The 14588-nt window shown below is 35.5% G+C and overlaps 1 protein-coding gene across 6 annotated transcripts in view; it reads right to left on the bottom strand.

The window, feature by feature from the left end:
- Nucleotides 1-4287: 4287 nt before the first annotated feature.
- FERRY3 (FERRY endosomal RAB5 effector complex subunit 3) overlaps nt 4288-14588 on the bottom strand; it is a 23662-nt gene continuing 13361 nt past the window's right edge. The window contains exons 11-15 of one of the 6 annotated variants that reach the window (XM_010716383.4): nt 14007-14209; nt 13846-13939; nt 6861-6918; nt 5549-5616; nt 4288-4538 (exon numbers count right to left, since the gene is read on the bottom strand). In XM_010716383.4, the coding sequence (XP_010714685.1) occupies nt 4528-4538; nt 5549-5616; nt 6861-6918; nt 13846-13939; nt 14007-14209 (434 nt within the window). In that variant the 3' untranslated portion in view covers nt 4288-4527. Of the gene's footprint in view, nt 4539-5548; nt 5617-6860; nt 6919-8582; nt 8932-10717; nt 11474-13845; nt 13940-14006; nt 14210-14588 lie in introns of those variants that run through there. The other 5 variants (XM_003202567.5, XR_014885825.1, XM_085233849.1 and 2 more) reach the window with 5 other exon arrangements.

Genomic DNA, 14588 nt, shown 5'->3' with positions numbered 1-14588 from the left:
TAAAACTTTCATGGTGAATGCTGTTTTTTAAAATTATTATTATTTGCAAGATACTCCAGCAGATCTGTGAATTGAAATAATAAACTGTGAATCACTTACATTTTCCTAAAATCTGGACTAATCTTCAGGAATTAATCTTAAAAAGAGCTTTACATGTTTCTGATGGGTTCCTCTATAGCCTAAAGTCACCACAGCAGCATGGATTGTACAGAGAACGAGGTCAGTGCATTCCAAACTGGAAATGAGATGCTGCAATTTTGCTGCCCATGTTTAGCTGCTACTTTGCTACAGAAATATTTGGGAATATAAATTTTATTGGGGGCATAAAAGATCTGCTAATAGGTATCGTAGATTAACATCCATTTCAAGAATTAAAAGCACACAGGCAAATCAACTGTCTATGTCTGAGCTCATTCAGATTATCAGTTAAGTTGTCTTCATTAGACACACTCCCAGTCTAGTTATGTGCTGAGTTTTTGATGTGGATCTTGACAAACACCGTCACTGTAGAGTTTCCCATTTAGTACAGGAGCCCACCAATTTGAATACTTGCTCAACTTCTCCAAGATCAAGGTTCAATTTATTTTTCTCTCTGTGGAGATGCTCTTCTACAGCTTTATTTAAGAATATCAATGAAGGTAGCCCTTGGAGGTAGTCTACAAGCACAGCAGATTTTACATGGATATTTAGTTTTATCACTGTCTTGCTTTTTCTGACTGACAGGAATGATCTCTGAATGCAGCTCCTCATGATGTATGCTTGCTTTGTTCCACCTACTTCTGAACTTTGTGGTAGGATTACAATTTCATGTTTAAACATAATTTTAGTATAACGTCAAGCCCTCGCGCTTACATAAGCAGAAACAAGGTTGTTTGTAATTGCACTCAACAATACATTCTTCTAATTTTGTGGTCCCATGGGACTGCAATTTTGTGGTCGCTACTGAAACCTACCACATCCAGTATGCGGGATGAAATAACAAGTTTATTTTTGTACAACACTAATGGTCTTCCTGATACCACAATGAAACAAAGATACAAGAAAACAGACATTCCTTTACATTTCTGACTTGGCCTGAATTCCAGGCAACAGCGTTGTATGTTTGGGTATAGTACAGACAAGAAACAGTACTATTAGTGACATTTAAGACCAATGCTCAAAATACTGTACAAGCATAAATTAAACTTTTCTCTGACGGGGGAAAAATCGGGCATGGAACAAAAGAACCGGTCAGCTCAATGCTCACGTAAATAACAGACCTGGGTTAGCCGTAATTTCCTCCTTGAATTTATACTCTCTCTCCATAACTGCGCCCTGTGGCTTTGCTCATTTCTCATACAATGGGAAAAGTTGTGAAACAACATATTCCAGTTGCGCTTCATTAACTTATGTTCTGTTACACAGAGTGAACTACTGTAGAAGGAAAGACCTCAGATCCAATTTCTTATCTCTCTAGGCATTAATAGCTCCTAACAGTGAAAATTCTGTAATTACAACAGGGTAAAATCATTCTGGTGAGAACTGTACCTATAAATCTGTTATTTCTCTTCACAGCAAGAACAACTCATTGAATATAAGCCCAGCCACAAATACAATTCAAGACATTTTTTAAGGTATTCAGTAGTGTTATTCTTTCAAGGAATGTCGATGTGCATGCAGTAACAAAAAATTTGCCTATCAAGTTGTTTTCCTCTTAATATCAAACAGTTTCTTGTGGTGCAAATAGGATTTCTCACAAGGCTTTATTTAAATTGCATTTGTGGTAGTACTGGCCTGTACAGCTGCCGGATACTGATCAATCAGAAAGGGCAGTTTAGGTCATCTCAGTTCTGTATTCTGATTTTTTTATACCAAATGAGACCTAAAGATCACTATTAACACTATTTTTTTGTGAACAGAAAGGAACAGCAGCAATAATAGATTTATCAAGAATTCTTATGACAAATTTTGGCAGGTCAATACAGTGTTTAAAAGGAACAATATTCCATACAATTTTAAGCATAACTAATAGTTTCCCCGCACTTCTATCATTTTACCTTTCCAAAAGCTCACCACTAGAGCTTTTTAATTTTTTTTTATTTTTTAATCAAAGACCAGTTGGTAATTAGGGTGAATTTTACATATAATCCACTGAGAACTGAAAACATACAGCTTCAAAAAATTAAAAACAGTAACTTATCACAAAAGGTAATTTTTTTCTAAGAAATTTCTTGCATTTTTACAACAAAAATTACCAAATTAAGTAGCGTATCTTGGGATTTTGTCAAAATAGAAGGAGAACCTAGATGCAATTTTTGTTAACAGTTCGGCAATATAAGCCAGATGATTTGTTAAAGGATTTATGGTGTTCCACAGGTTGTTTGTTGGTAGATAGATTGACTGAAGAGAAACGGAAAAAAAGCACCCAATTCCATAACCCAGACCTCTTTTATAACAGAGAGTAAGTCTTAGAACTGATAAAAAAAAAGGAATACTCTGCTAGCAAATCTTTCAGAAACAGAACCATGGTTAGAGCACTTCCTTTTCTCATACTGGAGTTTGATTTCAGCTTCCAATCAGCAATGTAAAATGAGCTCAAATAGGATTAATCAAGCTCCTTCTAAATAAGCATACATCCTTATTTTCTAGAAAAGCAAATTAGGTCATTACTTGCATGACTTTTTTTTAGAAGTTGCTGGCACAGCAAAAGAAAGCATTTGATAGTTTAGCAATAGGTATCAGACAGGAGACTTCTGCACCGCATGAAGGATTCAATAAAAATACTAAGCTAAGAATTTGTTACTTACATAGTGAATTTATAAATATCATGAACTGATTTATATTACCTTAGTTCTGTAAGGATTCTAAATTGTAACCTTAGAACAAAATTCTACTTTCTTCACATTTATTAAACTAAGTAAGATAATTAGTCACACTGACAAAAGTAAATAATTTCAAACTTATTTGTAGTTTTCAAATGCAGAATCTAACAATCCATAGAAAGATTACATATTCAAAGTGAGCTCTACCAGGATTCCCACTGATTTCTATAGAACAGAACTGTAGACTTCTGAGAAACCTACCTGAGACCTTCACTACCTCAGCTGCTTTCTTGTGATGCTAACTCCTCTAGGAACTCTGTAAATACCAGCTTCAGACAGGGTTTTCCCTGTGCCTAGTCTCTACATTTAAGAACTGCTTCCAGTCACTAGCATTCAAAAACAAGTCAAAAAGCTTGAGTGTCCCAACATGGGTTAAAAGCAGCTTTTTCAGCAGGGATGTAGGAGGTTATGAGATTGCTTATTTTTTTGGTAAAAATTGAATCCTGTCATAAATAAAGAAAATACACCATAAAATAAGGAAGGAGTGATAATTTCAAAAAAGCCAAATTATAGATATATTAATTTGATTACTTTTTAATAATTCCAGTGATTTACAAAATGTCTTTCTTGCAGTGAGGGGCCCAAAACTGGACACAGAAATCCAGGTGTGGCCTCACCAGAGCTGAGTACAGGGGGACAATCATTTCCCTGTTCCTGCTGGCAATACCATTCCTGATGCAAATCAAGATACCATTGGCCTTCTTGGCCACCTGGGCACAGTGCTGGCTCATGTTCAGCTGAGCATCAATCAATACTCCCAGGTCCATTTCCTCTACAATCAATTAGGGCTTCAAGCTGTGCCAGGGGAGATTTAGGCTGGACGTTAGGAAATACTACTTTCCTGAAAGAGTGGTCAGGAACTGGACTGGACTGCCCAGGGAGGTGGTGGAGTCACCGATCCTGGAGGTGTTCAAGGAATGTTTGGATTTTGTGTTGAGGGATAAGGTTTAGTGAGAACTATTGGTTGGACTGGATGATCTGTAGGTCTTTTCCAACCTTGGTGTTTCTGTGATTCTGTGAAAATGCAACAGGTTAAAGAGTTCTCTCATGTCTTTTATTTTATAATGGTGAAGTGCTGAAATGAAGCAGTAATGTGCTTTATTTTGTGGTCACCTTGAAAAAACAACTCTGACAAATGATATCAAAATTATTCAAAGGAGATACCTGACAGTTTTTCCTCCTTTAACTATCACTGAGAAAATTTAGAATGTGTTTTTAAAATCAAACACCTTGAATCACCTGTTCTGCCAAGAGGATCCCACTTCTTCCATAAGCTCTTATTCCTAATACCTAACTATGAAAATTATTTCTGCAGATTCCATAAGACTAGCTGCATTTAATGTCTTTCAGAAAAAGATGAAGAATTCAATATTAATGCGTGCTGAAAAAGAATGAAAGAGGTAAAAATGAAATGCTAATATCCAAATACAGGTAGCAGTTTATCTTTTATTCTAATAACATTATTCTTGAAATTCAATGAATATCAATTCAGGATTATCAGGCTTCAGAGAAATGAAATTCCAGTACCGATTCTCCACAGCCTTTTCTTCTGTCAACAGGATACATCCTACTTTTGCACAAAATTCAGTGCTTAGAGGTTAGAGTTAATGTAGAGGATACTCGGAAGATTTGGGGTAGCATGTTGCTCAGCTGGTAAAACAATTCCTCAGAAATTGTCTGGGGAAGAAAAAAAAAAAAAAGATAAAACAGTAAGCTTTGTTTTTTTTTTGCTGTCCTTTAGAAGAACGGAATCTCTCTAAACTTTATTTTTAACATTTAAGAGTATCATTTTTCAGAAGGCCAAAGAGATTTTTTACATAATGCATGCTACAATTCTATTTAATTCAATTAAAAAATTGACCAAAATATTGTTTGTGTATTTATGTGACATATCTGTCCCCAGCAGATTTCTTGTTCCAAGTACTTCTGTCTAGAAGAATGAGAATAGTGGTCTTTGCTATATACAGGACTCCTGCTCCCTGAATTCCAGAATTATATACAGCTTCATTTACTCTGAGCTTCCTCTTGTTCCTTAGTTTATGACTTCTGAACAAATACATGCTATTTCTTTCCGAAGAAAACACTGATTTTTTAGACAACTTTCAGCACCACTTTTCATAATAAAAACAAAACACAGAAAACCACCAGCAACAAACAACAAAAACACCTCAGTGTTGGTCACACTTGGAAAGATTCCTGTTCCTGAAGATGAGTTTAAGCTCCAAATTAAATCATTTAGGAATCTTCATTACAATTCACTTCAAACATCTAGTCTAATGACTTTGTGGAAGTATAACTGAACTCTCTTCATCGCAATTTTCCAAGATGCTCAACAGTATGACTAACAAAAGCCTAACATTATATAATGCAATGTTCATCTCATCAGAAAAAATAAGAGCAAATAATATCTTTTTCAAAGTTTATATATATTCACTATTTGGAAAGACAAATTTCCCAGTTTGAATTTTTAGTACTCCCAGGATATGCTAAAGGATACCCCAAAATATAAAACCCTTTTATTCCTATTTTGTAAGCAAGGAATCAAAACAACACTGGACTAGTTTAAACTCAAACAAACAAAGAAAAAAACAAACAGGACACAGCAAAGAAATAAAGCCTAAGTATACTGACATTTAACTTCTTGTTTGTACGTAATCCAGGGGACTACTGAAACTTGTTTAACCCACCTGTGGTACCAAGAATTGTACAGTCCGAGAAATTCCTCCATCCCATGAGGCCATTTCCATCATGAAACCTAAAATCCAATATTCATAATATATGAATTACTTATACAACCTTCCCTCTTAATTACACTCTTACCTAGCAATGAGGAGGTTAGGAAGTTTTCATACACAGTTAGGATTTTAACTGTCTTTACTATTGTCATTATTTGTAACATTCATATCTGACCTGGCTAGTCTACTTTGAAACCTTATTTAACTGGAAAATCTAATGAGGAATTGCTGAGAAAAATGGAACACCCTTGAAGAGCGAAAAAACCCAGTTACAGTACAGAACAGTGTTTATTAGCAGAAGTGAGAGGTTTCTCCAGACATGATTGCTATGTGTCCTTCCAATAGCTTGCTTTCATTTTAGAAATAACTCTTTTCTTTAGATCAGTTATGATCAGATCCATATGAATGAGTGCAAGCCTAAATGTGTCAAAAGTACGTAGGCCATCTGGCAGGAAAAAAAAACTGCCTGAACTAACTTACACAGAAAAAACTTGGTGTTTATTACTCAACTTAAGATTTTGATTTTATGCTAGCATTTCTTAACTATAACTGATGAACTGTAAGGTCCACAGGAATACATTGCTGACAATTAAGGATTTCTGGAAAAATACTCATGTAATGAAAGTGATTACATGGATACTTCACTGTGAATCACTAAAGGTCACAACAGCACAAAGCTCTTTAAATATGTAGTAGAGAGAATACTATACTACTAACACTTTAAATGCTCTAAATGACTGCTTGCTGTAAGTATTTAAGCACGGGACACAAGAATGCAGTAAGAAATAATACAATTGGAATAGACAGAAAATAAATGTTAAATCTGATGACTTTCCAGCAAAGAGATGAGTTAGCATATAAACTAGCTTTAAAAAAAGCGTGTGGAGTTTACACTGTTTGAGGAAATTAAAATAGAAAAGACACTGGAAAATACATTGACAACTGTCAGTTTCTGCCCTCCTTCAGAGATTGCCCAAAAGCAGCAAGGGGTTTTTCTTCCACTAAGTGCGATTCATAAAAATATTTTCAAAATATTTTTAGTCTTCATTCTAAGTGTGAGATTATTTCCTGATACTTAAAATAGCCCAAGAGTAACATGGTAGTTAATAAAATTAATAATTTCAAAGAGAAAATACCAGTATTTTAAGAAATAATAAGTTACTGAAACAACTTTTTTGGAGCAGTGGGAAATATACAGCTTGAGCTAAGGCTGGTTATCACCAAATTCAACTCTAGAAGTGAGCTGAAGCATTCACTAACATACCTTTGACACATTTGAACACAAGTTCTGCCCTCTTCAAGCACCATGGAATGGTCATTTCCTAAAATTAAATGAATAATGAAAAGGCTCAATGCAAATGGATCAACCAACAACAGCAGTAAGGAAATTCTTTAAAATAATAAATTGCCATAAAAGCATACTTTCCCATCAGGTATTCGAGCAGTATCACATTCCATGAAGAAGGATTCGGTGTTCTAGAGAATTCTAACCAGGTGTTTTATGTGGTATAGATATCATACATAGATATACATATACGCACATATATATATATATATATATCAGAATGTATATATATGTATGTGTTCATATATATGTATATGTTCATATATATATATGTATATGTTCATATATATATATGTATATGTTCATATATATATATGTATCAGAATGTATATATATATATGTATCAGAATGTATATATATATATGTATCAGAATGTATATATATATGTATCAGAAAATGAATATGCATATCAGAAAATTGTAACTGTCAGACTTGTGCTTCAGGTAGCCAAAAACAGGCTCCTGACCTGACCGCTTAACAGCAGTAACTGATGGTTATCAGGTATTCCTGATGATTCTGGTTTAGGCTTATTGGCATACCCACTCACCTCATGTAAAAACCTCCTCTCCTAAAGGTGATTTTTCAAAACAAACAAAAGCTATCTTCATCTGATGGGTCACTTTCAGATATAATCAGACAGCAATTTCTTACCTCAAGTTAAACAACAAGATAGGAAATGAAAGCCCCACTGATATAAATTATTGTAATGTGTGGCTACGTGCACCAGTCTATATAAGTTAAGAAACCATTTACAGGAAAAGAGTGTTGTATGCATTTAAACTATAACATGAATTATATTAAGATGAATTTTCCTAGTTAGAGGCAGAAAGGCTGTCACAGTAAGTACTTCTCAGATAAAATAATGTCCATAATAAATAATATCAATTTGTTCAGATGTGCTCTCCAACTAAATCTCTCTCTATATATGTCTTAATCACATAAACCTTTGCATCACAAAGTGTTGCTTCTAGGTTATGAATTTAGGTTAGCACATGAATCAGACAGAACAATGCAGACAACACTATTTTCATTTCTAATCTTTACGGAAAAAATAGGTGATCTTTGTTACAATTTAGCTGCCTATGTTTGCTTTCTGTCACAAGCAATGTAGGTGTTTACTGCTAGTTTTGATCACTGTTTTGGCTTGGGTTAAAAACAAATGTCAAAAGAAAGGTTCTGTTACTCTAAGGGCAATTCAGAAGTACATTATGTAATCAATAAAAGGACCTAGCCTAAAAAGGACCGATTGAAGCAGCAGGATATGACACTATTCCTTGGACTATTTCAGAGAAACATAGATGCTAAATCTTGTGGGCACTCAGGGAAATAATAGGTTGAACCTAGAACGTCACAGTATGCAAGCCACAAGAACAGACAATGACACAGTAGTGATTCAATTCCAATCCATCTTTAAAAAATACGTTCTCGTGATTTTGGCATGTTGTTAGAATTTTTCTCTATATGTAAATTAACAGTAGTGAAAACAAAGGATTGAGTGAGTACCAATTCACAGTACAGCACAAAGGATAGGAAAACATAAAAAAAAACATCACTTTTGATAAGCTTTCATTAATAACATTCCAGCAAGTAAAAAAAATGTCTGGGGCTTTTGGTTTGCTGTAAAGACCACACACCACTCCATTTTAAGATGAAAAGATCTTTATCAGATTAACATTACTTCTGTTGGTAAAAATAAAGAAGGTCAACTTCATTGATTAGAAATATATGCTGCAAAGCTGCATCAACAGACTCATTCCATGCGATTACTGCTTTTTTAAATTTATGAGCACATTTAAGTTTCTGCAGAAAGCCATGTCATAACCAAGTAATGAAAACACTAAATTCCAGAAACTTCTTGCAGAACAAATATTTCAGATCCTTTTTCACTGGTTAATTTTCAGATGTGGTGAATTAGCAAGGTGTTTACTTGAAATACACCTACACAAAACCTTCACACTGTATGAGCAGCTACACACTTCAAGGTGGGAAACTGTAAGAGGTAAAAAATTAAAGGTTAATACACACGTTGATAATCTGTCTCATAGTTGTCCAACCTTTTGGCTTGCCTGAGACACAAGGAACTAAGGAATTGTCTTAAGTCACATATAAAATATGTAATATAGTTAATGTATAGAAGTAACAATTTTTTTTTAATATATATTTTGACATTTTTAGGTTTTTTTTCTTGTAATTTCATCTCTTTTAGATTTTATCATAAAACATTTAACTTATTGTGCTCCTGTCACATAAAAAAAGTTGCTGTTTAATATACAATTTAGTATAGTTTCTGAGAAAAAGTGAATAAATGCAGGTATTACACACATCCTCTGTAAACTTGCTTTTAGCATGCCTGAATTAGTAAAATGACTTTTATTTGTTTAGGCAATCATTACAAAAACACTCATCAAATACAAACCGTACAATTTATTGAAAACATACTGCAAATTATATGTTTGTGAGCTTTTGGTGATGTTGAAAATTACAAAGTTTGTTAGCACTGCACAAGTATTCTGGATATTTCTTCTCCAGTAATCATGTTTACATAGTAAATTATTTTATGAAATAATACAAGCCCAATTTTAATAATTAAATAAGAAAACTTACATGATCACTTAATAACAAAGAACATGTGTCTTCACAGGCATACACATGTACATAAGCTGTGGTTTAACACAGAAGGCAGCTAAACACACAGCTGTTCCCTCATTCCACTCCCCTCCACCCTTGCTCCCATTAGTGAAATGGGAGGAGAGAATGGGGATCAAAATAGAACTCCTGTGTTGAGATAAAAAGTATTTACTAAGACTAAACAGAAGCAAAATAGGAACAAAAATGTGATGATAGTTATACATATATCTCTCTGTATGCATGCATATATAAAGAAATATTTATAAATCCACAATGAAATTAGTTACTACCCATCAAATGGATCCAGCTAATCCCCAAGCAGCAGCTGGCCCCGGTCAATTCTCCACAGCTTTATAGCCTTCTGCATGGTATCACATGCTAGGGAATAAACCCTTGCCTAATTCAGTAGTAGCTCTTCCACCAAGCAGCCTGGCCTGGTCCCAGACATGCTTCTGTCAATCAGCAACACTCAAAACATTGGTGTACTATTCATACCCTCTCAGCTGAAACCAGGACAAAATACTATTACTAGTAATCACTGCACTTTATTTGCCAAGTGGCACACGTGCATGTAATGTGTAACACATCTGGCTCAATTAAACTGAAATTTAATTGACACTGTGCAGCAGGTACAAGAAGCAGAGTTAGCCCTGCACTGCACCTTCCTCTTCACTATATTTCATTGTCATCTACACAGTTTGTGCTCAAGAAAAATGGAATCAACTCATTAAAAATATCACTAGAAGTCACAGTAATGTTAAAAGTTTATGATCTTGTGGGGCTGCATTACCAGCTGTCCAGGGCTGTGTACAGCCCAGGGGTTCGATAATCCGCTCTACAGTAAAAATTATTGTTCACAAATACTTGCTACACAGCCTACATGCCTTTTATTTTTACTTAAAAACAAATAAAAAAAGAAAAAAAAACCAACACTTTTGTCTTAACTTATAGAATCATTAAAGTTAGAAAAGATCTTTAAGGTCATTAAGTCCAATTGTCAATTCATCACAACCATACTTAGTAAGCCACTCCACCACCTCTCTGGGCAGCCTGTTTCAATACCTCACGACTCTTTCTGAGAAGAAATTTTTTCTAAATACCCAACGGTGTAACATGAGACCATTACGTCTCATCCTATTGCAAATTACCTGGAAGAAAACGAACTCCAGCTCACGACAGCCTCCTTTCAGGCAAGCGTAAAGAATGATGAGGTCTTCCCTGAGCCTCTTCTATTCCAGAATGAACAATCCCTGTTCCCTCAGTCTCTCCTTGTAAGACTTGTGCTCCAGAGGCTTCAACAGCTTCATTGCCCTTCTTTGGATATGGTCCAGGGTCCTTCTTGTAGTGAGGGTCCCCCAAAACTGAATGCTGAACCAGTAGTGAGTAAAGGGGCAATGACCTTCCTAGTCCTGATGACAACACTACTTCTGATACAAGCCAGGTTGGCCTTCTTGGTCACCTGGGCATACTGCTGGCTCATGTTCAGTCAGCTGACGAATAGCAACCCCAGACGCTTTTCCAGCATGCAGCTTTGCAGCCCCAAGCCTGTAGGATTGCATGGGGCTGTCGTAACCAAAGGGCAGGATCCAGGACTTGGTCTTGTTGAACCTCATACAGTTGGGCCTCAGCTCACTGAGCCATTCTATCCAGATCCTCCTGTAGGGCATTCCTGACCTCAGACAGATTAACATTCTCAGCTTGGTGTCATCTGCAGAATTATTAAGGCTGCACTCAATCCCTTTGTCCAGATCATCAATAAAAATATCAAACAGGACTGGCCCCAGTACTGACCTGTTGACAGCTGGATTTAAGTCTATTCCTGAACCCAGCCATCCAACCAGTTTTTTATGCAGTGAAGAGTATATCTGTCTAAGCCATGAGCTGCCAGCTTCTCCACATGAATGCTGTGAGAGACAGTATCAAAGGCTTGACTGAATTATATGTAGACTACATCCAAAAGTGAAGGTCAGAGAAGATCAGGTTGGTCAAGCAGGACCTACCTTTCGTGACTAGCCCTGATCCCCTGATATGTGATGCATGACAGATAGCTGCCTGAGAGCCCTGACGTGTGCTGTTTTCTTCTGTGTTTCTATTATTGATGGCAGCATAAAATGGCCTGCATGTTGAAACTACCAAGGAACTATGCCAGCTCTAGCCTTGTCATTAGAACCATTTAATTCCTCAATTCGGTTTACATTAATTTCACTGCAATAATCAGTCATTAATACCTCTGCTGTCCTAAATTTGATCTTGTTTGTCTTCCCCAGATACTAAACTCAGTTTCCTTCCTTTGTTAAAATAAGTGACCAGACCAGGAAAAAAAAAAATCTTGAATTTCTTGCTATTCTAGACATAAGAAAAATTAAAGAAATCATAACCTTATCTTCTTCTTACAAAAAAAAAAAAAAAGAGTAGCTTTTTATGAAGTCCCAATAATGAAATGTTATACACTCCTTATTTCTGCAATGTTATAAACACTACTCATCTGCTCAACCAGCCATAAAAGAAAACCTTTTGGAAACACACAAAGCAAACTCATGATGAATGCCTGTCACAGAGAAGGTGGCAAATATCTTTACAGTTGTGCTCTTGGTTAACCACTTTACAAAAACTTTTTTTTTTTTCTTTTAATGTAGGTGGTAAATGTAGATTCAAAACTGGAGCTGCTGAAGGCACCAAGTTCACGTTAACCTTCAGAGACCTGTTATTCACTCAACAACAAGTCACAAATTTGTGAGTTTCAAATTCAGTCAGTTATCCAGAAAGCAATGTAATAGGGTATGCTGCTAACGCAGTTCACTCAGTTCAGTTTGGGCTTAACACATACTTTACCATACAGGCCACTTTCTGCCTAATCCATAAGTACTTAAAAAGTTTAATATCAAAGGTAAAGTGTTTTACCAGAACCTTTTAATAATCCAACATCACACAAATAGATAATTCTTCAGTTTCACACATTCAGCAATAACACTTGAACACCATGTGAAAGCACAGCGAGCACATGGTCTTGTGTTCTGTATTTTAAAATACATACATATAACGCAAGGTAAAGTAGAACGATTAAATAAAGAAAAAGATGAATAGAGTCACACGGTGACTTGATTAAGAAAAAAAACGTCTACGCATTTCTGAAATGCAGTAATTGTGTCCTAGTAATAACTCATGCAGCTACCCCTGAAAAGGACACTAATACAAAGATGCAGAAGTATATTTCTGAAATAATATGTTACTAACAGTTAACATTTATATAGAAGCATATCCTTTAGAATTTTCACTATTGGATATTTTTAACTTTTGCATTGCTTGAACTTTCACAAATCTTGCAAAAGGTATCTGAGTTTTATGTGTTCAAATTTTGTTAAAAAAAAAAAAATCAGTTATTCCATCTGTTGAAAACAATCCAAAGGTGAGCCTTTTTCTTGCTTTGAGTCAAGTACTTGTACGGAAGGAATGGCAGTCTTAACATTTGTAAGATTATTCAAAAAAAAAAACCAAAACAATGATAATTATACATATACAAGGATAACAGTAATGGCACCATTATCTTTTTTTCTCATTCCTTTAAGTTTCTAAACTTAACTTTTCTAAACTTCCTTAAACATAAGGAAGTGTGGCATGTAGCTGTACTGCCTGTCTGCTAGTTCTGTCCCCACCTCCATTTCCTTTCCTGCCAGTATCTTTTGAACCAGAGAAAGGAAGCTGCCAATGGTATTAAACTATAATTTACACACTGTGAAAAAACAGGTGAGAGAGAAGTTCTATGAATTAGTGTCCCACGGAGGAAAGAATACAAAAGTTCAGTATATGAAGCACATGTTTATCAACAATGTGCCTTGCAGTATGCTGTTTCTTGCTCAGGTGGTACACAGGGGGAACACAAAAGGAAAATAAGGGAAACTGAAGGTATAGATGATTAGGCATGAAGGAGGTGACCAATCAGGGCAGAGGTGAAATCTGGTTACTGCTGCATAGGGCTGAGGTGATAAAGAATGGTGTTTAGGGATACAGAATTAAAAATTCTGAAAAAAACTATCTTTGCTAGTTCTGCTGTTCCTAAGAACTTAGTTTTAAGATTCCCTAGATGACAATTAAAACTGGGATCTGATATAACCATTATATCTTGCAATTTTTAAGCAATAAGTGTTGCCAAACACGTGCCATCACTTCTCTCGTTAATACTTGTGCAGCCTTGCAATGAGCTGGATGAAGAAGGGGTGGGATTAAAAATGAAGAAGTTCAGCTAACTAAAATGCTTTCAACTGCTTCAGTTACTTACCTCTGGTCACCAAATAGATACTTCTGCTATTACAACAATGTGGCAGGAGACTGGGATAAACTTCCTCATCTGTGTCAAACAGCACGAAACGTGCCTTTAAAAAAAATAATAATTGCAAACAATTGCACTCTAGAAGCCAAAAAGAAAACAAATTTACTTACTTCTGACATATCATGTACCAGCAAGAGAGGAATACTAATGGTAGTAATGTCATGTGTGCAGCAAACTTTGAGAATGTTTCTAAGTCCCATGATGGCAGGATCCCGAGCAGTTATGTTTCCAGATCTTACATTATCATCCACACAAAGATGAAATGCAACATGAATTTCAGAAAGATTTGAATGGCGAGTGATGTAGAATTCTCCTGCAGAATAACATGAAATAAGAAGGCAGTGTATCATGGTAGTGACCTATACTGAAACATACTTATTATGCAATGTAGGAGTAGAGTCAGCCAGTCAAGACAAAAAGCCAATACAAGTAGATAACATAGATCAGAACACATACATAAGGAGAGAAATAAAAGAAATGAACTGGTCTAAAATCACTGAGTATCGCTGTTTTACACTCATCCAGCACTCAATTCTCTGCTTTAATGTTTCACTAGCATCACAGACACCTGGTGTAGTAAGATGTAATAGTGCCAGTACAGGCGGATATGATCTAAACATAGTATGAAACAGAAAAACAAACACAGAGGAGGTATAATACTCAAAATATATTATGTAAGCACTGAATTGCAG

This window comes from Meleagris gallopavo, chromosome 1 (genome assembly GCF_905368555.1).
Source record: "Meleagris gallopavo chromosome 1, MGAL_WU_HG_1.1, whole genome shotgun sequence".
In the NCBI taxonomy this organism is placed as follows: domain Eukaryota; kingdom Metazoa; phylum Chordata; class Aves; order Galliformes; family Phasianidae; genus Meleagris; species Meleagris gallopavo.
The sequence above is the reverse complement of the archived record's forward strand: the minus strand, read 5'-3'. Positions and strand labels throughout refer to the sequence as shown.